This window comes from Ovis canadensis, chromosome 3, assembly GCF_042477335.2.
Source record: "Ovis canadensis isolate MfBH-ARS-UI-01 breed Bighorn chromosome 3, ARS-UI_OviCan_v2, whole genome shotgun sequence".
Classification (NCBI taxonomy): domain Eukaryota; kingdom Metazoa; phylum Chordata; class Mammalia; order Artiodactyla; family Bovidae; genus Ovis; species Ovis canadensis.
Window position 1 is genome coordinate 112,892,462 of NC_091247.1, and position 25,623 is coordinate 112,918,084.

General features: G+C 39.3%; 1 protein-coding gene across 1 annotated transcript in view; it reads right to left on the bottom strand.

Moving 5' to 3' along the window:
- The window catches only part of TSPAN8 (tetraspanin 8), a 184,266-nt gene that overhangs the window by 7,050 nt on the left and 151,593 nt on the right, over nt 1-25,623 (bottom strand). The window contains exons 6-9 of the mRNA XM_069584009.1: nt 19,367-19,429; nt 11,434-11,571; nt 6,956-7,030; nt 6,749-6,856 (exon numbers count right to left, since the gene is read on the bottom strand). Coding sequence (XP_069440110.1) covers nt 6,749-6,856; nt 6,956-7,030; nt 11,434-11,571; nt 19,367-19,429 — 384 coding nt within the window. The remainder of the gene's footprint in view (nt 1-6,748; nt 6,857-6,955; nt 7,031-11,433; nt 11,572-19,366; nt 19,430-25,623) is intronic.

A 25,623-nucleotide genomic window follows, 5' to 3' on the forward strand; every position in this document is an offset into this window, starting at 1 on the left:
CAATACATTGAATCACGTTCTTTTGAAATTACTATAAAGATGCTTCTTATACCAGAATATTGTGTGAGTAACCTCACCTACCTCCTTGAATGTAGAAACAAGAATGAAAAAATATTCCATTTTGGACTTCATATCAATGGAGGAAAAATAAAGTTTCAGGCATAAAAGTCTGAAGAATTTGGAATAAATATTAAGCATTCACCTTCTATTTTTTAATAACAAAAGAGAGGCAGAATCATATTTATGTTTCTTATATCTTAGGAAATAAGCTTCTAGAGAGCTCATGAGAAAGTCAAAGTTTCTTTAAAGTACCTTTACTTTAAAAAATATGAGAGGTTTATAAGGTGAAATTTCTATCTCATGACCTTTGGTCACTTTTGGAGGAAAGGGAGAGAAGAGTGAGAGGCATCTCAAAACCCAAAGAAGATGCTCAGTTGGCCTTCCATGAGACTGAATTTTACTTAGACATCTGTAAAACAGCAAAAGGGGGAAATGAAGAATGAAATTCTTAGAATAATGTCAAGAAGGTTAAGGCTTAAAATAAACCAAACATTTGATTGTTGGTCAGCCGCTCAGTCATGTTCAACTCTTTGCGACGCCATGGGCTACAGCACAACAGGCTTCCCTATTCTTCACCAGCTCCTGCAGCTTGCCCAAACTCAAGTCCATTTAGTCAGTGATGCCACCCAACCATCTCATCCTGTCATCCTCTTCTCCTCCTGCCTTCAAACTTTCCTTCAAACTTTCTCCAAACTTTCTTTCAAAAAGAATCAGGGTCTTTTCCTTCGTATCAGGTGGCTAAAGTATTGGAGCTTCAGCTTCAGCATCAGTCCTTCCAGTGAATATTCAGTGTTGATTTCCTTTAGGACTGACCGGTTGGATCTCCTTGCAGTCCAACGGACTCTCAAGAGTCTTCTCCAACACCACACTTCAAAAACATCAATTCTTCTGCACTCAGCTATTTTTATAGTCCAACTCTCACATCCGTACATGAACACTGGAAAAACCATGGGCTTGACTAGACAGACATTTGTTGTCAAAGTAATGTCTCTGCTTTTTAATATGCTGTCTGATTTGGTCATGACTTTCCTTCCAAGGAGTAAGCATCTTTTAATTTCATGGCTGCATTCACTATCTGCAGTGATTTTGGAGCCCAAGAAAATAGTTTCCCACTGTTTCCATTGTTTCCCCATCTATTTGCCATGAAGTGATGGGACCAGATGCCATCTTCGTTTTTTGAATGTTCTGTTTTAAAACAACTTTTTCACTCTCCTCTTTCACTTTCATCAAGAGGCTTTTTAGTTCCTGTTCACTTCCTGCCATAAGGGTGGTGTCATCTGCGTATCTAAGGTTATTGATACTTTTTCTGGCAATCTTGATTCCAGCTTATGCTTCATCCAACCCAGCATTTCGCATGATGTACTCTGCATGGAAGTTAAATAAGCAAGGTGGCAATATACAGCCTTGATGTACTCCTTTCCCAATTTTGAAACAGTCTCTTGTTCCATGTCCAGTTCTAACTATTGCTTTTTAACCATACAGGTTTCTCTGGAGACAGGAAAGGTGGTCTGGTACTCCCGGCTCTTGAAGAATTTTCCACAGTTTGTTGTGATCCACACAGACAAAGGCTTTAGCATGGTAAATGAAGCAGAATAAGATGTTTTTCTGGGATTCTCTTGCTTTTTCTATGATCCAACAGATGTTGGCAATTTGATCTCTGGTTCCTCTTCCTTTTCTAAAACCAGCTTGAACATCTGGAAATTCTTGGTTCATGTACTGTTGAAGCCTAGCTTAGAGAATTTTGAGCGTTACTTTGCTAGCATGTGAAATGAATATAATTGTATGGTAGTTTGGACATTTTTTGGCACTGCCTTTCTTTGGGATTGGAATGAAAACTGACCTTTTCCAGTCCTGTGGCCACTGCTGAGTTTTCCAAATGTGCTGGCATGTTGAGTGCAGCACTTTACCAGAATCATCTTTTAGGATTTGAAATAGCTCAGCTGGAATTCCATCACCTCCACTAGCTTTGTTTGAAGTGTTGTTTTCTATGGCCATTAAACACGGGCAAACACTAAGGGAAGTTGTGGTCATGTTTGGGAAAGGAAAACAAGAAAGCAATAAGCCCAATGACTCAGAGTAATGGGTCACAGTATTATTAGATGAAAGTGAGAGGTAATTCTCTCTCCTCTTGTCATATTTGCTCTAAATAGAGACAAAACTTTTCATGCAGAAAAGAAGAAAAAATTGCTTAAGAAAATAGAACCAACACTTGGTGGTTTTCTTAGGCTCAGATGCATTGCCATACAAGGATATTAAAAGGACTTTCACTTACTGAGTGACCTGTTACTCACGTTCCTTAAACCTCTCTACACCACAATTTCTTCATCTGTAAAATACAGATAATGATAGTTTTTAATGATAGTATCATTCCTTCATAGCTTTGTTGTAAAGATAAATTAGAATATCCATGTGAAGATATGAAGTGTTTAGCCCAATGCCTGGGCTAGAAAGTACTCAATATATGTTGTCATCATTGTTGGTTCTATTTTGTGGTGGTTGTTGTGGTTGTTGTTATTGCTCTCATGTGGACAGGATCTGTTCAACACTAATATGAATATTTTAGATAACATTATGGAAAATGCCTTTTCAACTCTATAGCTGATATACAGGTGGGAATGATGATTAATACACTTGAATGCAAATTGGAGTTCCAAAGGTATTTCACACAGTGGCCTTCAGCAGGTCCAACTGTGGCAGATATAAAGCCTTGTGATTTGGCTCAAAGATTCACTTGCACAAATGTATGACTCATTAGATATTTACATGACAAAGAGTTGGAGATTTCAGATGGTTTCAAGGTCAATCAATATTAGCAAAGAGAGTAATCTTGAAACAACTTCTTTTCTGGCTTCCACAGTAGACACAATCAATTGCTCACTCCTTCTGATTAAATAAACTTGAATGACTGATACAGACACAGCAGATCAAAAAGAATATAAATCCCACTACATACACTCACAGATCAATCCATTTTTGGAATACAGTATCCCTTAGGACAGCATAGAGATACACAGGAGACAGAGCAGGAGGTAGAAAGGCTAAACTTGGTTTGGAATCTAGTCACCAGATCAGGTGTGGGAGCAGCTGGGGAAGAAGTTGGTTGGGATGTATTAAAAGTGTGATAGCAATGGATGAACAAGGCACTTCTCAGTGAATGATACAAATAGTCATTTCCAAGAATCCAAGATGGGCACATTCTACTAGTATATTAGCAGAGAATTTGTGTGAGAATTCCCTGAAAACCAAAAAGAAAGTCACTTAGCAACTACAAATTATCTCTGTGTGATGGGACCCCAGGTCACCCAGCCAGAGTTTTCTTTTTCCAAAGAAGCATTAGTTAAAAATAGAAAAGAAAGTCCTGGTGGATATATATTATAAAACAAACAAAAACCAGAATAGACAATTCTGTAAAAAAGAACCATAGTCCTGTGAACCCAAGAAGCTTCAGGCACAGAATTCATGCACGGAAATACGTCAGAATTGTGCCCCACACAGGGAGCTCAGCTCAGTGCTCTGTGATGACATAGAGGGCTGGGGTGAGGGGTGGGAGGGAGGTGCAAGAGGAGAGGCATGCATACAAATAGCTGATTCAGTTCATTGTACAATAGAAACTAATACAGCATTGTAAAGCAATTATTTGTCTTTGTTGTTCAGTCATTAAGTCGTGTCCAACTCTTAGCATGTCCATGGACTGCAGCACCCCAGGCTTCCCTGTCCTTCACTATCTCCCAAACATGAGTTTGCATAATCTCATGTCCATTGAGTCAGTGATGCCATCCACCCATCTCATCCACTGTTGCCCCTTTCTCCTCCTACCCCCAATCTTTCCAAAGTCAGGATCTTTTCCAATGAGTCGGCTCTTCACATCAGGTGGCTGAATTATTGAAGCTTCACTATTAAAATATCTGACAGTAAGTGTATTGTCTTCAGAAGAAAAGTATAAATGTATATATAATTTAAAAAAAAAAAGAATTGTGTTACAACAAACAGAACACTTAGAATCCTGTGGATGACACTAAGACCTTGGATACCAGGGACAACATGCAGCAAGTGTGACTCAGGAGCCACCCAGAGACCCCGTGGTTACCTGTAGTATATTTTGTCCTAGATTAACAGGGAAAATCAAGGATGCTTGGCCCCTCCCAGTGGAGAAGCTGAGTTGCCTATATTTTTCCTGCTTTTAAATCTAGATTAATCTGGACTCTAAAGTGGGAATGATCCAGGAGGAGAGAGGATCAAGGAATGCAGCTCTGGCTGAGCTAGGAGAAACACAGCACAGAGGAAGTTAAACAGGGACTAATGCATATCAGGTTTCAGCTCCTGGAAATGATGCTTTAAGCAGAATTTTTACAAGCTGGAGTCTATCCAAATAGGAACTGGGCTCTGGGGGAAATGTCATCTGATAAATAGTTCAAAAAACCAGGGATGTTAAGATGTTTTGACTTGAAAAACCAAAGCTCTTAGAAGTCATACAAGAAGCCAGTTTCAAAGAAAAAGTTCCAATATGTAGAAGTAGATTTTCTTTTTCCTCTGAAACTCCATAAGGAAGAACTAAAACTAAATTATATAAAGTCTAGGGGAGAAAGATTTTGTTTCAAATTAAGAAAGAACACATTAATCATCAGACTTAGATGCAAAGGGAATGGGATGGGATGGGCAAAATGGGCAAACTGTCGGCTCTTCCATATTTAATTAGAAGGTGGGTGGACATAAACATAAAATACTTCCGTTACTGATGTGTGTGCTAAGTCACTTCAGTCATGTGCAACTCTTCGCGTCCCTATGGACTGTAGCCCAACAGGCTCCTCTGTCCATGGGATTCTCCAGGCAAGAAAACTAGGGTGGGTCGCCATTCCCTTCTCCAGGGGATCTTCCTGACCCAGGGATGAAACTCACATCTCACACCTACATGCATTGACAGGCGGGTTCTTTACCACTAATACCATCTGGGAAGCCCCAGTTAATGATAAGTCAGGTTAAATGTCCTGTAAATCCTGCTCTACTCTTGAGAGTCTGAGGATTTCTATGGCATACGTGAAATAAATGCTACATGTCATTAATATGATGGAAATTCTGAGTAAATAAACTGTAGAGCGGAGAAGTTTCACAGAGCAATATTTCAGTCAAGTCTCAAAGTACAGGTAGTATTTGTAAAGAAAGAACAGACTTCTGGACTCAGTGGGAAAAGGAGAGGGTGGGATGACTTGAGAGAATAGCATGAAACATATACATTAGCATATGTAAAACAGATGGCCAGTGGGGGTTTGGTGTATGACACAAGGCAGTCAATACCAGTGCTTTATGATATTCTGGAGGGATAGAGGGAAGAGGGGGGTTCCAAAGGGAGGGGACACATGTATGCCTGTGGCCAATTCACACTGATGCATGGCAAAAACCATCACAATATTGTAATTATCCTCCAATTAAAAATTTTTTAGAAAAGAAAGCAAGTCAAAAAAAAAAAAAAGAAAAGTAGTAAGTACATTCCAAGGATGAGGAATGATGCAAAGGCAGGAAGGCAGAGGTATTTAACACATCCTCAGTAGACACTGGTTGGACCAGAGTGCTTTCTTCATGGAGTAGACTTTAGTAAAGTTAAAATACGAGGTAGGAGCCAGAGAGTAGAATACCTTCAACCTCTGTCCAAATCTTGACTTTACCCTGAAGACAGTGAAGTAGCCAAAGTAAATACATACATACATACATACATACATACATACATACATAAATACATACATACATACATACCTAGGGGGAGGGGGGCTAGTGTACTGATTAAAAAGAATTAGTGAGTCAGACAGATCTGCATTCAAATTCCAACCCCATCACTTGTTAGCTGTCATGCCTCTCTAAGTTGTAATCCCCTCATCTGTCTATTAAAGATAATGCTGCTGCTGCTGTTGCTAAGTCGCTTCAGTCGTGTCTGACTCTGTGCGACCCCACAGAGGGCAGCCCGCCAGGCTCCCCCATCCCTGGGATTCTCCAGGCAGAAACACTGGAGTGGATTGCCATTTCCTTCTCCAATGCATGAAAGTGAAAAGTGAAAGTGAAGACGCTCAGTCGTGTCTGACTCTTAGCGTCCCCATGAACTACAGCCTACCAGGCTCCTCCCTCCATGGGATTGTCCAAGCAAGAGTACTGGAGTGGGTTGCCGTTGTTTTCTCTGGTTAAAGATAATGAGGGTAATGATATTATCCATCTCATAGACTTGTTGTCAGAATTAAGTGAGCTATTGAATGCAAATCTGATACATACTAAGCAACAATAAACAGTAGCTATAATTATTTTTAAAAGAGAAGTGGATAAAAAAATAAAGAAAAATAAAAAAATAAAAGAGGAGTGGGACATGGAGGCAGAGAAAGAGAGAAGGGAAATTCCAAGCATTCAAAACACACTATCCTTCTAAATGGTAAATATTAAAGCAATTATTGATTTGGCTCAATCAAGACTTAATCTATCATAAACATATCATCTTAATATCTGTCCTAAACTGCCTCAGAATTTCATAAGAAGCTGGGGAAAAAATTAGAAATAGTCCCGGCTTCTTCTTATTGCATAGTGACAGAATAATTGGTCAAAATATGCAAAAGGGAGACATTTTTCCAATTCTTAAGGAACACAGCTGTCAAAAATTAAGTAAAAGGAGAACTATCTCCAACTCTCCAAATAACCCACAAGTTCTAATTACCTCTTCTTGAAGTTCAGAAAAGGCTTTCTGGAATACTCTTTCATTTTCATTTGTTGAACTCAAAAGACGTGCATTCATCAGGAGAGTCTTATTCAGAGCTTGTTCAGTCTGAAAATTGAAAAGTGCTGTTAAATGATTCATGTCAGGAGGTAGCATGTCAATTTTATGCACTTTTCCAAAACTGTCAGGTATAATATGTGTACACACCTTAGATTTCCTAGCAGTTGCTAGGATACCTGCCGCCACCTGCAGGAGTAGGATCATAAGCAGTCCTATGAAAAACTGACAAAAAAGAAAAGGAAAATATATTCAATATTATCCCCAATACATTCCATAACCACCTGGGGACATTTCAGACATGGCGCTTCTTTCTGCACTAGAGATCCTAATTACAGTATTAACCATGCTCTGCATTTATTCTACTCTCTGCCTCAAAAATCGAAGTTGGAGCCATTACTGCTCAGAAACATTTGCTCCAGAGACTGACTAAGGAAAATGATTAAAACTAAAATCGAATAATAGGATTGTAGGCATCAGTACGATGTTGAATGGAGGGAAGTTCAAAAATTCAAATGAAGTTGTTTGAATATGATTTTTTTCTTCATAAAATACCAACTCAAACTTCAAGACGAATTTCAGAACTGACTTCAAAACAATGTCTCTACCACTATGAGAATCACCTGGAGTCTTTTTACAAATGTAGTCCTGAAATCTGCCTCAGATATACTGAATTCTAATTTCAGAGGTTCCCACAAATTAGTTTTCATAAAAACAAGCTCAAGTAATTAAAGTCCCCAAATTGCAAATGAGGCCTTATTAATCAAAAACCAACCACCAGGGATGATATTAGTGTTCCATTAAAGCTCTTTCATTGAAAAAGCAAGAGAGTTCCAGAAAATCATCTACTTCTGCTTTATTGACTGTACCAAAGCCTTTGACTGTGTGGATCACAACAAACTGTAGAAAATTCTTCAAGATATGGGAATACCAGACCACCTAACCTGCCTCCTGAGAAATCTATATGTGGCTCAAGAAGCAACAGTTAGAACTGGACATGGAACTACAGACTGGTTCCAAATCGGGAAAGGAGTACACCAAGACTGTAGATTGTCACCCTGTTTATTTAACTTCTATGCAGAGTACATCATGAGAAATGCCAGGCTGGAAGAAGCACAGCTGGAATCAAGATTGCCAGGAGAAATATCAATAACTTTAGATATGCACATAACACCACCCTCACAGCAGAAAGTGAAGAAGAACTAAAGAGCCTCTTGATGGAAATGAAAGAAGAGAGTGAAAAAGCTGGTTTAAAACTCAACATTCAGAAAACTAAGATCATGGCATCCGGTCCTGTCACTTGATGGCAAATAGATGGGAAACAATGGAAACAGTGAGAGACTTTATTTTGGTTGGGCGGGGGGGGGGGGGGGGGTGCTCAAAAATCACTGCAGATAGTGACTGCAGCCATGAAATTAAGAGACTCTTGCTCCTTGGAAGAAAAACTATGACAAACTTAGACAGTATATTAAAAAACAGAGACATTACTTTGACAACAAAGGTCCATCTAGTCAAAACTATGGTTTTTCCAGTAATCATGCATAGATATGGATAGTTGGACCATAAGGAAAACTGTTCACTGAAGAATTGATGCTTTTGAACTGTGGTGTTGGAGAAGACTCTTGAGAGTCCCTTGGACTCAAAGGAGATCCAACCAGTCCATCCTAAAGGAAATCGGTCCTGAATATTCATTGGAAGGACTCATGTTGAAGCTGAAACTATAATACTTTGGCCACCTGATGTGAAGAGCTGACTCATTTGAAAAGACCCTGATGCTGGGAAAGATTGAGGTCAGGAGAAGGGGATGACAGAAAATGAGATGGTTGGATGGCATTACCAAATCGACGGACATGAGTTTGAGCAAGCTCCAGGAGTTGGTGACGGACAGGGAGGCCTGGCATGCTGCAGTCCATGGGGTCACAAATAGTCTGATATGACTGAGTGACTGAGCTGAACTGAACTGAAAGCTCTTTTACCTTGCTTCATAATAAACCATCAGTTAAAAAATATTTGTTCAGGGACTGACACAATGCTTCTTTTATTAGAGAAGAAACAAGTTCAGATGAGCTCTGATAAATTTTTATGTCAGTTTTCTATCCAATAAATACTTAAATTAAAATTTTTTTTCTATATCTACTTATTATTTTCTACTGTGTATGTGTTCAAAGTAAATTATCTGTTGGTTATCTCAACCCAAATTATCCTTGAAGATTTCTAAAGGACAAATCTGATTATCTCATGTCCTTACAATTTTCTTAGCATGCACTGTGATTTGACACTAGTCCACACTCAGACCCACCTTCCATCACTTACTGAATATAGTCCTTACACACTCTAGCCATACCCAGAAATTTTCAGTTCCCCAAAGATGCTAGCATTATAGTTCCAGGCCCTCTCCCTGGAAAGCTCATCGCACCCTTACCCATACAAACACCTTATCCACTTCTGCGTCCAGCTTGAAAGTTCCCTCCTCCATCCTTGCTCTTTTCTTCTTGGACCACCTTTGCTGTAGCTAATTGCTTACTTGTTAGTCTTCCTTATGGGTTCCATGACGTGATGGGAACGATTGCCACGATCTTAGTTTTCTGAATGTTGAGCTTTAAGCCAACGTTTTTACTCTCCTCTCACTTTCATCAAGAGGCTCTTTAGTGCTTCTTCACTTTCTGCCATAAGGGTGGCATCTGCATATCTGAGGTTATTGAGATTTCTCCCAGCAATCTTGATTGCTGTTTCTGCTTCTTCCAGCCCAGCGTTTCTCATGGTGTACTCTGCGTATAAGTTAAATAAGCAGGGTGACAATATACAGCCTTGACGTACTCTTTTCCCAATCTGGAATCAGTCTGTTGTTCCATGTCCAGTTCTAACTGTTGCTTCCTGACCTGCATACAGATTTCTCAAGAGGCAGGTCAGCTGGTCTGGTTTTCTCATCTCTTTCAGAATTTTCCACAGTTTATGATCCATATAGTCAAAGGCTTTGGCATAGTCTATAAAGCAGAAGTAGATGTTTTTCTGGAACTCTCTTGCTTTTTTGATGATCCAGTGGATGTTGGCAATTTGATTTCTGGTTCCTCTGCTTTTTCTAAAACCAGCTTGAACATCTGGAAGTTCATGGTTTACGTATTGCTGAAGCCCGGCTTGGAAAATTTTAAGCATTACTTTACTAGCATGTGAGATGAGTGCAATTGTGTGGTAGTTTGAGCATTCTTTGGCATTGCCTTTCTTTGGGATTGGAATGAAAACTGACCTTTTCCAGTCCTGTGGCCACTGCTGAGTTTTCCAAATTTTCTGGCACATTGAATGTAGCACTTTCACAGCATCATCTTTTAAGCTTTGAAATGGCTCAACTGGAATTCCATCACTTCCACTAGCTTTGGTCATAGTGATGCTTACTAAAGCCCACTTGAATTCGCATTCCAGGATGTCTGGTTCTAGGTGAATGATCACACCACTGTGATTATCTGGGTCATGAATATCTTTTTTGTATAGTTCTTCTGTGTATTCTTACCATCTCTTCTTAATATCTTCTGCTTCCATTAAGTCCATACCATTCCTGTCCTTTATTGAGCCCATCTTTGCATGAAATGTTCCCTTGGTAGCTCTAATTTTCTTGAAGAGATCCCTAGTCTTTCCTGTTAAATTGTTTTCCTCTCTATCTTTGCACTGGTCACTGAGGAAAGCTTTCTCATCTCTCCTTGCTGTTCTTTGGAACTCTGCATTCAGATGGGTATATCTTTCCTTTTTTCCTTTGCTTTTCACTTCTCTTCTTTACACAACTATTTGTAAGGCCTCCTCAGACAACTATTTTTCCTTTTTGCATTTCTTTTTCTTGGGGATGGTCTTGATCACTGCCTCCTCCTGTACAATGAAACTGAGTTCTGTCCATAGTTCATCAGGTACTCTGTCTATCAGATCTAGTCCCTTAAATCTATTTCTCACTTCCACTGTATAATCATAAAGAATTTGACTTAGGTCATGCCTGAATGGTCTAGTGGTTTTCCCTACTGTCTTCCATTTAAGTCTGAATTTGGCAATAAAGAGTTCGTGATCTGAGCCACAGTCAGCTCCCAGTATTTTTGTTTTGTTTTGTTTTGTTTTCGCTGACTGTATAGAGCTTCTCCGTCTTTGGCTGCAAAGAACATAATCAATCTGTTGACCATCTGGTGATGTCCATGTGTAGAGACTTCTCTTGTGTTGTTGAAGAGGGTGTTTGCTATGACCCATGCATTCTCTTGGCAAAATTCTGTTAGCCTTTGCCTTGCTTCATTCTGTACTCCAAGGCCAAATTTGCCTGTTACTCCAGGTGTTTCTTGACTTCCTACTTTTGTATTCCAGTCTCCTATAATAAAAAAGATGTCTTTTTGGGGTGTTAGTACTAAAAGGTCTTGTAGGTCTTCATAGAGCCATTCAACTTCAGCTTCTTCAGTGTTACTGGTTGGGACATAGACTTGGATTACTTCTCTCAGGGTACCCTCTAATTTGAGATAATTATATTAGCTTCCACAACCAAACCCTCTAAATAAAGTGAGGGTTACATCAGTCTTCACGAGTCCTTCTTACAGATAATGGGGATGGGAGATAATCCTCCAAAGTCTGAAAGTTGGGTATTGGGATGCATTGGGAAAACTCACCAAAATCATCATGAACTGGTTTTCTTTCATGGCACCACAGCATCCCAGGAAACCCAGAATCATGATGACAGCACCCACAAAAATTAATATATTCACAGCAATAAAAGGGCTAAGGTTAGCATCCCCAGGAGTGAAAATCTGAAAATGAAAAAGAGATTAATGACGGAAAATTCCTTTTCTTGATGTTTGCTATTCAACAAATATCCACTGGGGAACTACTATATGCCAAACACTGTTCTTAGACACTGAGATGCTACAGTGACATAAACAAGCAAAAATTCCTGCCTTTAAGGAGCTTACCTTCTTTTGAGGTATTACTTGTCCAATGTTCCAATTTTATGTCTTTTGAAGATTTATATTGGATGTTGGACGGAAGAAATGCAATAGGCTTTTCAAACAAAAATTTTTTCAAGTTTAGAAGGATCAGTAGCTTTATCCATGATGTGATCTTTGATTTGCATATTTTGTGTTTTATGCCTAAGTAGCATCATAAATATGTTTTTATGGCAGTTTAGTTAAATTATAAAGCCTAAGTTCCTCTGAACTGAACTGAAGTTCCACAAACTACTGACTCAACAGTATGAGCAAATCTCTAAAATATTATGTTGAGCTAAATGTACCTTATTCAAGAGTGACTGCTGTATAATTCCATTTATATAGCAATCCAGAATAGATAAATCTATGCAAAAATAAACAAATGGGATATCATCAAACTTACTAGCCTATGCATAGCAAAGGAAACCATAAACAAAACAAAATGTACCCCAATGTTCATCGCAGCACAGTTTATAATAGCAAGGACATGGAAACAACCTAGATGTCCATCAGCAGATGAATGGATAAGAAAGCTGTGGTACATATACACAATGGAGTATTACTCAGCCGTTAAAAAGAATTCATTTGAATCAGTTCTGATGAGATGGATGAAACTGGAGCCGATTATACAGAGTGAAGTAAGCCAGAAAGAAAAACACCAATACAGTATACTAACACATATATATGGAATTTAGGAAGATGGCAATGACGACCCTGTATGCAAGACAGGGAAAGAGACACAGAAGTGTATAACGGACTTTTGGACTCAGAGGGAGAGGGAGAGGGTGGGATGATTTGGGAGAATGACATTCTAACATGTATACTATCATGTGAATTGAATCGCCAGTCTATGTCTGACGCAGGATGCAGCATGCTTGGGGCTGGTGCATGGGGATGACCCAGAAAGATGTTATGGGGAGGGAGGTGGGAGGGGGGTTCATGTTTGGGAATGCATGTAAGAATTAAAGATTTTAAAATTTAAAAAATAAAAAACTAAAACTAAAAAAAAAAAAAAGAAAAAAAAATAAATACAGTTTTTATCACCCTTTAAAAAAAAAAAAAAAAAACCAAAAAGACAACCTACAAAATGGGAGAAAATATTTGCAAAAATGCGACCTACAAGAGATTAATTTACAAAAGATACAAATAGCTCATGCTATCAACAGCAACAACAACAAAAACAATGCAATCAAAAAATGGGTAGAAGAACTAAGTGGACATTTCTACAAGGACATAAAGATAGCTAACACACATGTGAAAAGGTGTTCAATATAGCTTACTATTAAAGCAATGCAAATCAAAACTATAATGAGATATCATCTCATATCAATTAGAATGGCCGTGATGAAGCCTACAAAAAAGTGAGGGAGAGGGTGTGGAGAAAAGGGATCCCTCCTACATGGTTGGTGGGGTAAAAGCTGGTGCAGTCACTATGGAAGCAATATGGAGGTTCCTCAAAAACTAAAAATAGAGTTGCCATATCACCCAGCAATCCTAGTCCTAGGCATATATCCAGATAAAGCTATAATTCAAAAAAATATGCATCCTTATGTTCAAAGCAACACTATTCACAATAGCTAAGACATCAAAACAGCCTAAATGTCCATCAATGGATGAATGGATAAAGAAGATATGCTATATATGCTATTTAAAATAGCTAGGACATAGAAGCAAGCCAGACGTCCATCGACAGAGGAATGGATAAAGAAGTTGTGGTGAATATACTAAATAGAATGTTATTCAGCTATAAAAAGGAATGCATTTGAGTCAGTTCCAATGAGATGGATGGACCTAGAGCTTATTATACAGAGTGAAGTAAGTCAGAAAGTGAAGGACAAATATCATTATTAATGCATATAGAGAAAGTCTAGAAAGATGGTACTGATGGTCCTATTTACAGGGCAGCAAAGGAGATGCAGACAGAAAAGACAGACTGTTGGTCACAGTAGACGGGAGAAGGTGGGAAGACTGTGGAGAGTAGTAGTGAAACATATGCATTACCATATCTAAAATGTAGAGTCAGTGGGAATTCCTGTATGATGCAGGAAACCCAAAGCCAGTGCTCTGTGATCATCTAGAAGGGTGGGATGGAGAGGGAGGTGGGAGGGAGGCTTAAGAGAGAGGGAACAGATGTATACCTATGGCTGATTCATGTTGATGTGTGGCAGGAATCATCACAATATTGTAAAATAATTATTCTCCAATTAAAAATAAAAAATTTAAGAAGATATGCTCTGTTATTCATACAATGTCTGATATTCAAACATTGTCTGATAGTCATACAATGCTACACATATGCACACTTGCAATATGGAATACTACTCAGCCATTAGAAAGAATAAAGTAATGCCATTTGCAGTAACATCAAAGAACCCAGAGATTATCATAGTAAGTAAAGTAAGTCAGAAAGAGCAAGATAAATACCATATCATATAACTTATATGTGGAATCTAAAATATGACACAAATGAGCTTTTATGAAACAGACTCACAGACATAGAGGAGAGACTTGTGGTCCCAAGGAGGAGGTGGGGTGGGAGGGGACGGAGTGGGAATTTGAGGTTAACAGATGAAAACTGTTAGATACAGAATGAGTAAACAACAAGGCCCTGCTGTGTAGCACAGGGAACTGTATTCAATATTCTGTGATAAACCATAATGGAAAAGAATATTTTAAATGAATATATATATATGTACAGTATAATTGAATCACTTTTCTGTACAGCAGAAGTTAATATAACATTGTAAAGCAACTATAATTTTATTAAAAAAAAAACTAGATGGGGAATTAAAAAAAGAGTAGGTAAATCTAAGCTATGATGATAGAAATCAGAGCAGTGATGGACTTGGAGCAGAGTATCAAGTAAAGAGGGAACAGATTGCAAAGGGATATGAGGAAACTTTCATGAGTTAATAAAAATTCTTCTCATTTTGATTGTAATAGTGATTACAGAGGTCTATACATTTGCCAAAACAAACCAACCATATTTTAAACTAAGAAAATAAGTCTAGTTCCTGATATTCTACATCAAGTCTATCTCGTTCCCAGGAGGTATAGTCTATAGAGTCTTCCAGAAACTCTTTATTTTGCCTGACTATTTAGAAATGGGATATTGAGGAAAACATCTTAGGTCTCTTTATGATGGGCTGGACTACCAATCCTGCATAATTTGGTTCTTCTCTTCCCCACATACATAACCTTCCTCACTATAACCTAGCCTCAATCGATATCTTGCTCTACAGATATGACCAGAAGCAAATCACAATGAAACAATGAAACCTTGTGCCTGTGTGATATATGAGTGCTGTGCACAGCCCATTCATCTCTCAGGAGCTTTATCTACTGGGTTATTTCTAGGCAGACTACTAGTTCTTACACTAGCTAAGAGGCTGCCGTCTGGGATCTGCGGCACAGTATGCAGATGTGTGCCTTTAACAGGAAATACCAAAAAACAAACGAACACTACTACTCATGATCTTTACATTTTTAAAGACTTTTAAAATCAATCCATAGCCTAGACAAAGCCTTTGCTTGACAATCAGAAGGAAGGAATGTGCCCAAGATGTAAGCGCACTAAAACAAAATCTATATTCTAGTCAGAGTCTTTATAAATTAGTTTCTAACCATGAAAGTCAACTAACTTTACTGGGCTCCAGTTTCCCGCTTATGAAAGGAATTAAGTCAGCCTCTGTGAATACCCAAGGCTTCTTTTGTCTTTAAGAGTTGATGCTTACAGATAATGTTTCAGTTTGCATATTTAGAAAGCTTGGTTAAGTCCTTAAGATTGTTTGCCTCTTTTTCAGGCTTTTCTGGTTTCTTTCTTTCTTTCTTTCTTTTTTAATTGGTTTGCTTGTTAAGATTGGAGCTAAGAGATCAGTTTTGTTAGTAACCAGGCATGGCATCTGAGTGAAGACAGACAACAACCCAAAAAAGCAGCATCAGGAAACCCACTCACCATCAAACATTGTTTCATGACATCATAGCCAGTCAGGAAAACCCTAACACATCCAAGACAGTTGAAGCCTCGCCAGCGGAGCTATCGGTACTTTGGTCAGACAACCCGGATATAGAAACAGTAGGTCAAATAGCTGCCAGTGAGACGCGAACAGCGTGTTGTTGCTGTTGTTCAGTCACTCAGTCGTGTCTGACTCTTTGCGACTCCACAGACTGTAACCCGCCAGGTTCCTCTGTCCATGGGATCTTCTGGGCAGGAATACCAGAATGGGTTGCCATTTCCTTTTCCAAGGGATCTTCCCAACCCAGGGATGGAACTCGCATCTCTTGAGTTTCCTGCATTGGCAGGCGGGTTCTTTACCACTGAGCCACCTGGGAGGCCCCTGCAGAGTGTGGCCAGCACTTATTTGGCAGGTAATGAAGCACTTCTATGAGACTGATCTGGGCACAGCAACCCACTACCAATGTGGCCTGAAAACGATGTGCTGGCTACATAACGGTCACTGTTTTAAGACCAGCCCAACAAGTGGCTATTCTTATTTAGAAACAAAGTGAACATTTGAATTCAGGTATTTGTGTCATGGGAGAGATGTGTGTGCACGGTGGCTCAGTCGTGTCCGACTCTTTGCAACCCCGTGGACTGTAGCCCACCAGGCTCCTCTGTCCATGGGATTCTCCAGGCAAGAGTACTGGAGTGGGTTGCCTTTTCCTTCTACAGGGGATCTTCCTGACCCAGGGATTGAACCCGCATCTCCTGCATTGATTGGTAGGCAGATTCTTACCACTGTGCCACCTGGCAAGCCCTCAGGGAAGAGACAGCAGTTTTAAAAGCTGTCTTGGAGAGATGTTATGACGAGGGAGGTGGGAGGGGGGTTCATGTTTGGGAATGCATGTAAGAATTAAAGATTTTAAAATTTAAAAAAAGAATAAAAAAAAAATAAAAGCTGTCTTGGAAGAACACAGTCTCTGTGTGTCTTTGGATGAGGGGGGAATTTCTATAGAAAAGGACATGACAGAACCTTGAAGAAGAAGACTCAGGGTCCTTTTTGGATTATAAGGAATCTCCTAGGATGGCTGCACATACACTTTGCCTTATGCAGGGCTGAGTTCATCCTGAGGGAGAACAAGGCATCTCTAGGGGACACTTTAGTACCCATGGCTTTGCTGAAAGATGTGCACAAAGACATCCTGGCATCCTTCTTTTCTGTGTTTGCTCTCAGGTCTCCCCCTTCTAAAACTTCTCCTGTTTTTCCAGTAGTAAACTTTGGTCCTCTGCACAGTCTTGATTCTTTGTCACTGACTTTGAATAAATATAAGTCAATTTCTCGTCTGTCAAGCTGGTTAAAGTTGTTCTGGATGATACTGCCTTTTGTTTAGGGAATAGAGACAGAGTACAAGAGTCAAAATATAACTCAAGATGATGTCTAGCTCTATTAACTCATTCTTATCCCCAGATTTGGAGTAACTCTCTCAAGGACAGCTCTTTAATACATTCAATGTGTGTAATTTCTGAGACTAAACACCAAGTTTGTTTACCAGAAGCACTGGGGGGAAATACAGCATTCCCACATCTACCAGAAACACAATAAAATGTTTAAATGAAATACAGGTTGCACACACATCTTAAAAAAAAGGCCAAAGTGAAGTGAAGTCACTCAGTCGTGTCCGACTCTTTGTGACCCCATGGACTGTAGCCTACAAGGTTCCTCCCTCCATGGGATTCTCCAGGCAAGAGTACTGGAGTGGGTTGCCATTTCCTTCTCCAGGGGATCTTCCCAACCCAGGGATCGAATCTGGGTCAGGGATTGAACCCGGTCAGAAATTGAACCTGCATCTCCCGCATTCCAGGCAGACGCTTTAACCTCTGAGCCACCAGGAAAAGCACCCTCTAAATCAATGGCTGTTAATCTCTATGCTTATTTATGAGTTCCCAAGTCAGACATCAGTTTCTCAATGATTCTATACACTTTTGAATACTGTTCTTGGCTCAAATTTCAGAATCCAAGGACATCAAGAAGTCACAGTTATATTTATCAGTATAAAACAACAAAGTCCAGATGGAGTAGAATGTTACCAACTCATTGTCACACCTGTCTCCGACTCAGTGTCCTCACCATGGCGAGGCTCAGAATGAAGATGTGCTTAATCACCACTGTGGTTTTCTGGGTTCTCTAATGGTAGAAAGCAAATTTTAAAGGAAAGGAAAGAAAAGGAAAAGAAAGAAAGAGGGAGGGAAGAAAAGGAGGGAAAGAAAGAAGGAAAAACAAGAGAGAAACAGTGAGAGAAAGAGAGAAGGTGAGGAAAAAAAAAAAGAAAGGTCCAGAAAACCCACCCATTTTAGGAAAAAGAATCAAAAGAGACGTCAACTTGCTTTTTCTTTCAACTAGGTTATTATGTCTAATAGCATATAATTGCACCACGGTCAAATGAGTTTTAATAGATGATGCATTACCTGAATTTTTGTTTTAAGAATAACTTAATACTTATTAGATAGGAACTGATAGTCCTCTTAAAGAGGAAACTTTACCTGGGCAAACACTTTGAAATGGCCCTAGAAGTAGAATATGTGAGCCTGAACAGTGGTGAGAATCCAGATAACAGAGCACAAGGTAACTGCCCCGCAAGAGGTAAGAATCACAATCTCAAGGGTGGGACATCCCTGAGAAGAAGGGAGACAGGAGAAAGGCAGCAGGGAAGTCAGGAAATGGTGCCAGGCACCTGTGCTGACTAAAATTGACAGAACAACCCCACATACACACACCCTCCCCCCCACCACCCCCACACTCTTTCCACACTGTGACACTGTGGTACGGAACAGAAACCACATGTATGGAAATAAAGACTAGAGCCAGAATTAACTGTATGAACTAAACTTCCTCCAGACCTACAGAAATCCTGATAAGTGCTTTGGCAGCCATGGAATGGCATGCGGTGGGAGAAATGGGATCCTGCTAATCTTATCTTGATGTCAGGAAGTTGGACATCACCAGTCAACTGCTGAGTTGCGTGGCTATGACCAGCCTCTTACTGTTACAAGGGATTACCCTCAACACCAGCTGCCCCAAGTCATTACAACTCTCTTTGAATTTTGCTGCCTTTAAAACAGTTAAAAAAAAGAAATAAAACAGATTCAAGTAATTCTTCTCCAAGAGAACATCTTACCATCTTTCCTTTTGGAGCACCACCTCACCCTGGGAATCAGCCAAATTAATTGTCAATGTCTTGTACAAAATTTCTCCTGGTTGGAGAGGCAAAGCAGTCTATATCCTGTAGATAATTTCAGGCTATCTTGTATTTATTTATTTATTTATTTATTTTGGTGGAGAAAATCTTAGAATGAACTTTTTTTTAAATCAGGCTATACTTTAACAAATAATGAAGCAGGCTTATTTCTGCTTTGGCCCCTTCTCACCTCTACTTTCAATGCAATCTTCCTATTTGGGGAGTAACATCTCTGTTCTCCAGAAGGACTCGTTAATGCCTAACACAGTGCCAGGCACAGAGTGAGCAATCTTGATTAACTAAATTATAAAATCACTTAGCACAAATAATTATGTGAGGCAGTTAGGAAAATGCTATAAAAACATTTTATTATTACTATCATTACTTTCACCGCTATAAGAGAAATAAACTACTTTGTCAATGGAATAACATATTTATTTACCTCTTGACCAATTTTCCCTGCTCGTATTGAAATAGCTACGGAAAGGATAATGGCACCACATAGCTGCAGAAAAAAGGAAAAAAAAATGTTAGAGTGTGCCTAAGATAAACTAAAACTCTAATTCCATACAACCCTAGCCATCTGGTTACAATGGTTTATCATTAATTCTACCATTATATCCTAAAAGACATAAATGAGGAATATTCGTGTATAGATAATTGCTTGAATATTCCACTGCAGTTGGAAAGTTTGATAAGAATAATCTGTTTCCCATCCAGTCATTCATAGGTCTAGAACAAGAAGTCATCTTCACTATGGGGGACAGGAAAGATGGTTTTCCATATTTCAACTCTGTTTTTGCTAGATTTTAGCGTGCAAAGGGCTTCCAGGTGGCACAGTGGTAAAAAATCCACCTGTCAACGCAGGAGACACAAGAGACCTAGCTAGGTTCAGTCCCTGGGTCGGGAAGATCCCTTGGAGTAGGAAATGGTAACCCACTCCAGTATTCTTGCCTGGAAAATTCCCTGGACAGAGGAGCCTGGTGGGCTAGAGTCCATGGGGTCACAGAGAGTCAGACACGACTGAGCACACACAGGCACACTCACACCACATACAAAAATTATGTCATAACAATTTTAAGAAAAAATATCCTTATCAGGCCTCTGGGCTTGTCTCTCGGAAGCTGTCTTAGACCTAAAAGGAAAGGTGTAACATAATCACCAAACATTCCTACAAGATTCAAGTCAGATATACAGGCAATAGTAGAATATTTGACAAAATTTGCAGTTAAGCAACAACGGTTTATAACACTTTTTGTGCCCAAACTCTTTAAAATAAGCTCTTTAAGGTAGTAAAGCTTACCCAGAGAAGAGGAACGATGAGGAACAGTATTTAAAGTCTTAAGTTCCTGTAATGACTGTACCAGATTATTTAATTTGGACCAAGGCCAACACATAAAATGTGAAACACATTTTACTTTAGTGTAAGAAAAAACCTTGTTTTTTAGGTTTGGGGTTTTTGTTTTGTTTGTTTATGATGTAGATGTTATAGCCTTAAAAAAAATCAAAGACAAAGACGTTGAGAACAAGCTTGGTAACTGACAGACACAGCGGTAGACCTTAGAGGAGTTTCCAGACTATTCTGGCCTCAGGGTGCTCTGACAGAGAAATGTCTGAGTCCTCCAAACCCCATGACCTGGTAGCATCATTGCTTTCATGCATGCTTGGGCTGAATGCTCCAAACCCCCAAAGAGCTGTTTCACTTAATGGCTTCTCATTACATTTGGTGTGCAAGCAGACTCAGGGCTTTGTGAAAGCAATAGCAAGTGCAATGAGTGACTAGACCTATGCTCCCTAATAGATCTCAGAAACCATCTAAATTCAAACATTTCATTTCAATAAAGAAACTGGAATCTCCCAAGAGATAACTGTCACATGGCGAAAGTCCAGTACCACTCCAAATTTAGCCCTGACCTTACTTCAACACAACAAACACAATGGGAAACCAAAGCTTTCTACCAGAGAACTCTTTGCCAAGGCACCAAATAACCTATACAATTTAATTATCTTATAGGTGCGCGCGCGCACACACACACACACACACACACACTGTAAAACACAAAACATTGAAAAAACAGCTTTAGAGTCTGAAAACCCTTCTTACTTCTTTTCCTTCTTTCTGCTAAATCCTAATTTTATTTGCAGATGGAGATCAATACTCATTTTAGCAGTTCTTGTTAATAAATCAATCTGTAAGAATTTATGTCAAATGATAATGAGACCCTCTGGGATTTTTAGTAATTTTATAACAGTTGGATTTTTATTTGTTATTTCAATTTGTTGACTGACATTTTTCTTTCTTTCTCTTTTTCTCCCTTTCACAAGTAGATTTACATTGATTGTCTTAATAGTCACTCTGACTTTCAGCTTTAACTGAAAATAACATTAATTATATGAAGTTATTATTATTATATTTACTTGAGTTTTTAATGAAATTATACATGAGACAATTTTAAGAACTACATAATTTATTAATTAAATTAATTAAATGTAACTTTTATATCAAGAATGATCAATCTAGAGTCATGATTGATACTAACTTGTTTTATCCCAATTGTAACACTGACCTTCATAATAGTTCTTGGAGCCCTTTCTCCAGTTTGACTTTAAGCATTCACTCTTGGTCTTTTTATAATGCCTTAAATAATTTGGAGTATGAATTAAAAAATAAGCATCCAAGTCTGTCCTCCTCTCTGTTGTTAAGATTGTAAAAGGAAATGAGGTCATATGTTGGACCCCCACAGTGGATACTAAGGAACTTACTAGGCCTTCACCCACTTCACCCCCCTTTCTGGTTTCTCTTTGAAGAAAGTCATTTTTGTTGCCACTCAGCTCTCCTGAGACATCTTTCTTTTTATGAAATTAGGATGCAGTTGGTCTGAACCAGCATTCTACAAAATTAGGTAATTGACACTTGCTTACAAGTATGCTATGGACTGAGTTATGTGCCCCCTAACTTTCTATGTTGAAACTCTAATCCCCAATGTGACTATATTTGGGGTATGTACCCAAAGTGGAGTGAGCACCTCCCTCTAGCCCCACAGATTCCTTGTCCCATGAGGTTGGAAAAGGATAAGAGTAGGGCTAAAATACTATCACATCAGATTCCAGTATTTTTAAATTAAAAAGCAATTTGATTGTTGGAACTGGAAAAATAGCATTAATTGAATTATTATTGTGTGTCAGTCCCTAGTCACAAGCTTTCATAAAGTAGATTAGTTAATCTTCACCATTGATCCTACGACATAAAATTACCATCACTGAACAAGTGCAGAGACTGAGGCAAAGAAAAGTCAAGGAGCATAGGTCTTTACAACTGTTGCTCTTACACAAGATATCTCATCTAGAGATTGTAGATCCCACCACTATGCTAATGGGAAGAACAAGGTCTTTTCAGGAAAGTTAGAAACATCTAACTGAAATCCATAACATCAGAAAGACTTCATTATCAGGAAAACAGGCCACAAAGCAATGTAGATTCAGGATTTGCATCTCAGTCTGTTAGTTTCTTCAAAATCCATTTGCTTTCCATTCTTCTAATTTATAATAAAAGAATTTCTGACATCATAATTCTTGCCATCTTATTTCTTCTTCTGTTTCAAAATCCAACATTGGAATTTACTTCTCACTAAAGTAACGTTCAAAATTCTCCAAGCTAGGCTTCAGCAATACATGAACCATGAATTTCCTGATGTTTAAGCTGGTTTTCAAAAAGGCAGAGGAACCAGAAATAAATTGCCAAAATCCACTGGATCATGGAAAAAGCAAGAGAGTTCCAGAAAAACATCTATTTCTGCTTTATTGACTCTGCCAAAGCCTTTGACTGTGTGGATCACAATAAACTGGAAAATTCTGAAAGAGATGGGAATACCAGACCACCTGACCTGCCTCTTGAGAAATCTGTATGCAGGTCAGGAAGCAACAGTCAGAATTGGACATGGAACAACAGATTGGTTCCAAATAGGAAAAGGAGTACATCAAGGCTGTATATTGTCACCCTGCTTATTTAACTTGTATGCAGAGTACATCATGAGAAACGCTGGACTGGAAGAAACACAAGCTGGAGTCAAGACTGCCGGGAGAAATATCAATAACCTCAGATATGCAGATGATACCACCCTTATGGCAGAAAGTGAAGAGGAACTAAAAAGCCTCTTGATGAAAGTGAAAGAGGAGAGTGAAAAAGTCGGCTTAAAGCTCAACATTCAGAAAACGAAGATCATGACATCCGGTCCCATCACTCCATGGGAAATAGATGGAGAAACAGTGGAAACAGTGTCAGACTTTATTTTTGGGGGCTCCAAAATCACTGCAGATGGTGATTGCAGCCCTGAAATTAAAAGATACTTACTCCTTGGAAGAAAAGTTATGACCAACCTAGATAGTGTATTGAAAAGCAGAGAAAAGGTCCATCTAGTCAAGGCTATGGTTTTTCCTGTGGTCATGTATGGATGTGAGAGTTGGACTGTGAAGAAGGCTGAGTGCCGCAGAATTGATGCTTTTGAACTGTGATGTTGGAGAAGACTCTTGAGAGTCCCTTGGACTGCAAGGAGATCCAACCAGTCCATTCTGAAGGAGATCAACCCTGGGATTTCTTTGGAAGGAATGATGCTAAAGCTGAAACTCCAGTACTTTGGCCACCTCACGCGAAGAGTTGACTCATTGGAAAAGACTCGGATGCTGGGAGGGATTGGGGGTAGGAGAAGAAGGGGACGACTGAGGATGAGATGGCTGGATGGCATCACTGACTTGATGGACGCAAGTCTGAGTGAACTCTGGGAGTTGGTGATGGACAGGGAGGCCTGGCGTGCTGCGATTCATGGGGTCGCAAAGAGTCGGACATGACTGAGCAACTGAAATGAACTGAATGCAGAGTGGCTTCATATTGCTATCTCATAAAACTGCCTATACAATGATGGCTGAAATACCTGTTTCTTAAACATTTATTCAGCATTATTCTGAGTTCCTTGTATGTATGAACCCATCTAAACTTCACAATAGCCCATAAAGTTAAAACTATTACTAGTCCCATTTTATAGATAAGGAAATGTAAAGCTCAGAGAGGTTAACCAATTTCCCTAGAGTCACACAACTGATGATGAAACAATTGAGGTTCAGCTCTTGACCTCTGGGCTCCAGGAATTTTGTCATTGTTATAGTTCCAAGCTAACTGCATAGTGGTAGGAAACCATTATATTTACAAAGATCACACATTTTCATCATGGTCAAGTTTTAACTTGGGGGACTTCATCAATCAGAATGGAATATAATCATGCCTTATTTTTCAGGGATCTCATCTCATAGTTATGTCTACTCTGTTTTGCTGTTGTGTAGTTACTAGTCATGACCGACTCTTTGAGATCCCATGGCCTATAGCTCACCAGGCTCCCCTGTCTATGGGATTTCCCAGGCAAGAATACTGGAGTGAGTTACCATTTCCTCCTCCAGGGGATCTTCCCAACACAAGGATCAAACCTGCATCTCCTGCATTGGCAGGCAGATTCTTTACCACTGAGCCACCAAAAGCCCCTACTCTGCTTTAACTGTTTTAATTGCTCTCGGCACATCCAATCTAGAGGCCCAAGTACCATATAAAATGCAATGATGACATTGAAATGTTGGTTTCTGAACTCTCTCAATTCCTGACATCCTTCTGCTGTCTTCAAAACTTTTCATGTGTCATCTTCCTTCAGCTGCTAACACATTTGGTTTTATAACCCGGCTCCTCCTTCTCACCTTCCCCCATTTGGGTTAAGTAAAGTTACTTCACTCTGCTTTCTTTCATGAAAAACCGGCCTTTCCACAATCTCTGCCTCTGGCAATGATTTCACTGTATCTGTGTGCTACAGGCCTGTGTTCCATGCTTGTTGTCATGATCATTGTTTAGTCACTAAGTTGTGTCCAACTCTTTTGTGACCTTGTGGACTGCAACCTGCCAGGTTTCTTCTGCACCAGACCCCTAAGATACTCCAAGCATCCAAAACACTCCTAAGCCAGACCTAAGAGGACCGTAAGAAAATGTGGGCAGTTTATCTGTTTCAACACAATAGGAGAAATAGGGTTTACACCCATCATTTACCTATTCTCCACCATACCTGTCATTCACTCTAATTTGCATCAAACTCTAGCATGAGTGATTAAAAATTATTTTTAGTTTCACTTATTTTTCTTCAATTGCATATTCTAACCAAGAGAAATGACTGCCCACTTACGTGACATGTCTCCAGTTCTCTCACAAAAGAAAGTGGTATGTTAGCTTAAATGACCATATGCATATGTTGGAGCTATTTCAACATATGGCCCTGCTTTACAAAGGCTTAGCTTCTCGAAAGTTACACCAGAAAGAATGCATTTGAAAACACAAGGTCATGGATATCTACAAGAAAACCACATCAGTGGGACCGTAAAATAGTTGCTTAAGTAAACATTAGAAATGTGACAAATTGCTAATTTCCTATGAAGGATTGTAAAACTCCAGCTGAGAACTCTGGGTTGGGAGTACAAGGGAGACTAGAATAGGAATAGTTTCCTAACCTCACAGACTCCTCCTGCTCTAACTTTTGAATGAAAATATTTATGTCATCTGTTGGCTGAGAAGTTATTATCAGCCTTTATGACTGTTGGGAAGATCCCCTGGAGAAGGAAAAGTCTACCCACTCCAGTATTCTGGCCTGAAGAATTCCATGGACAACAGTCCAT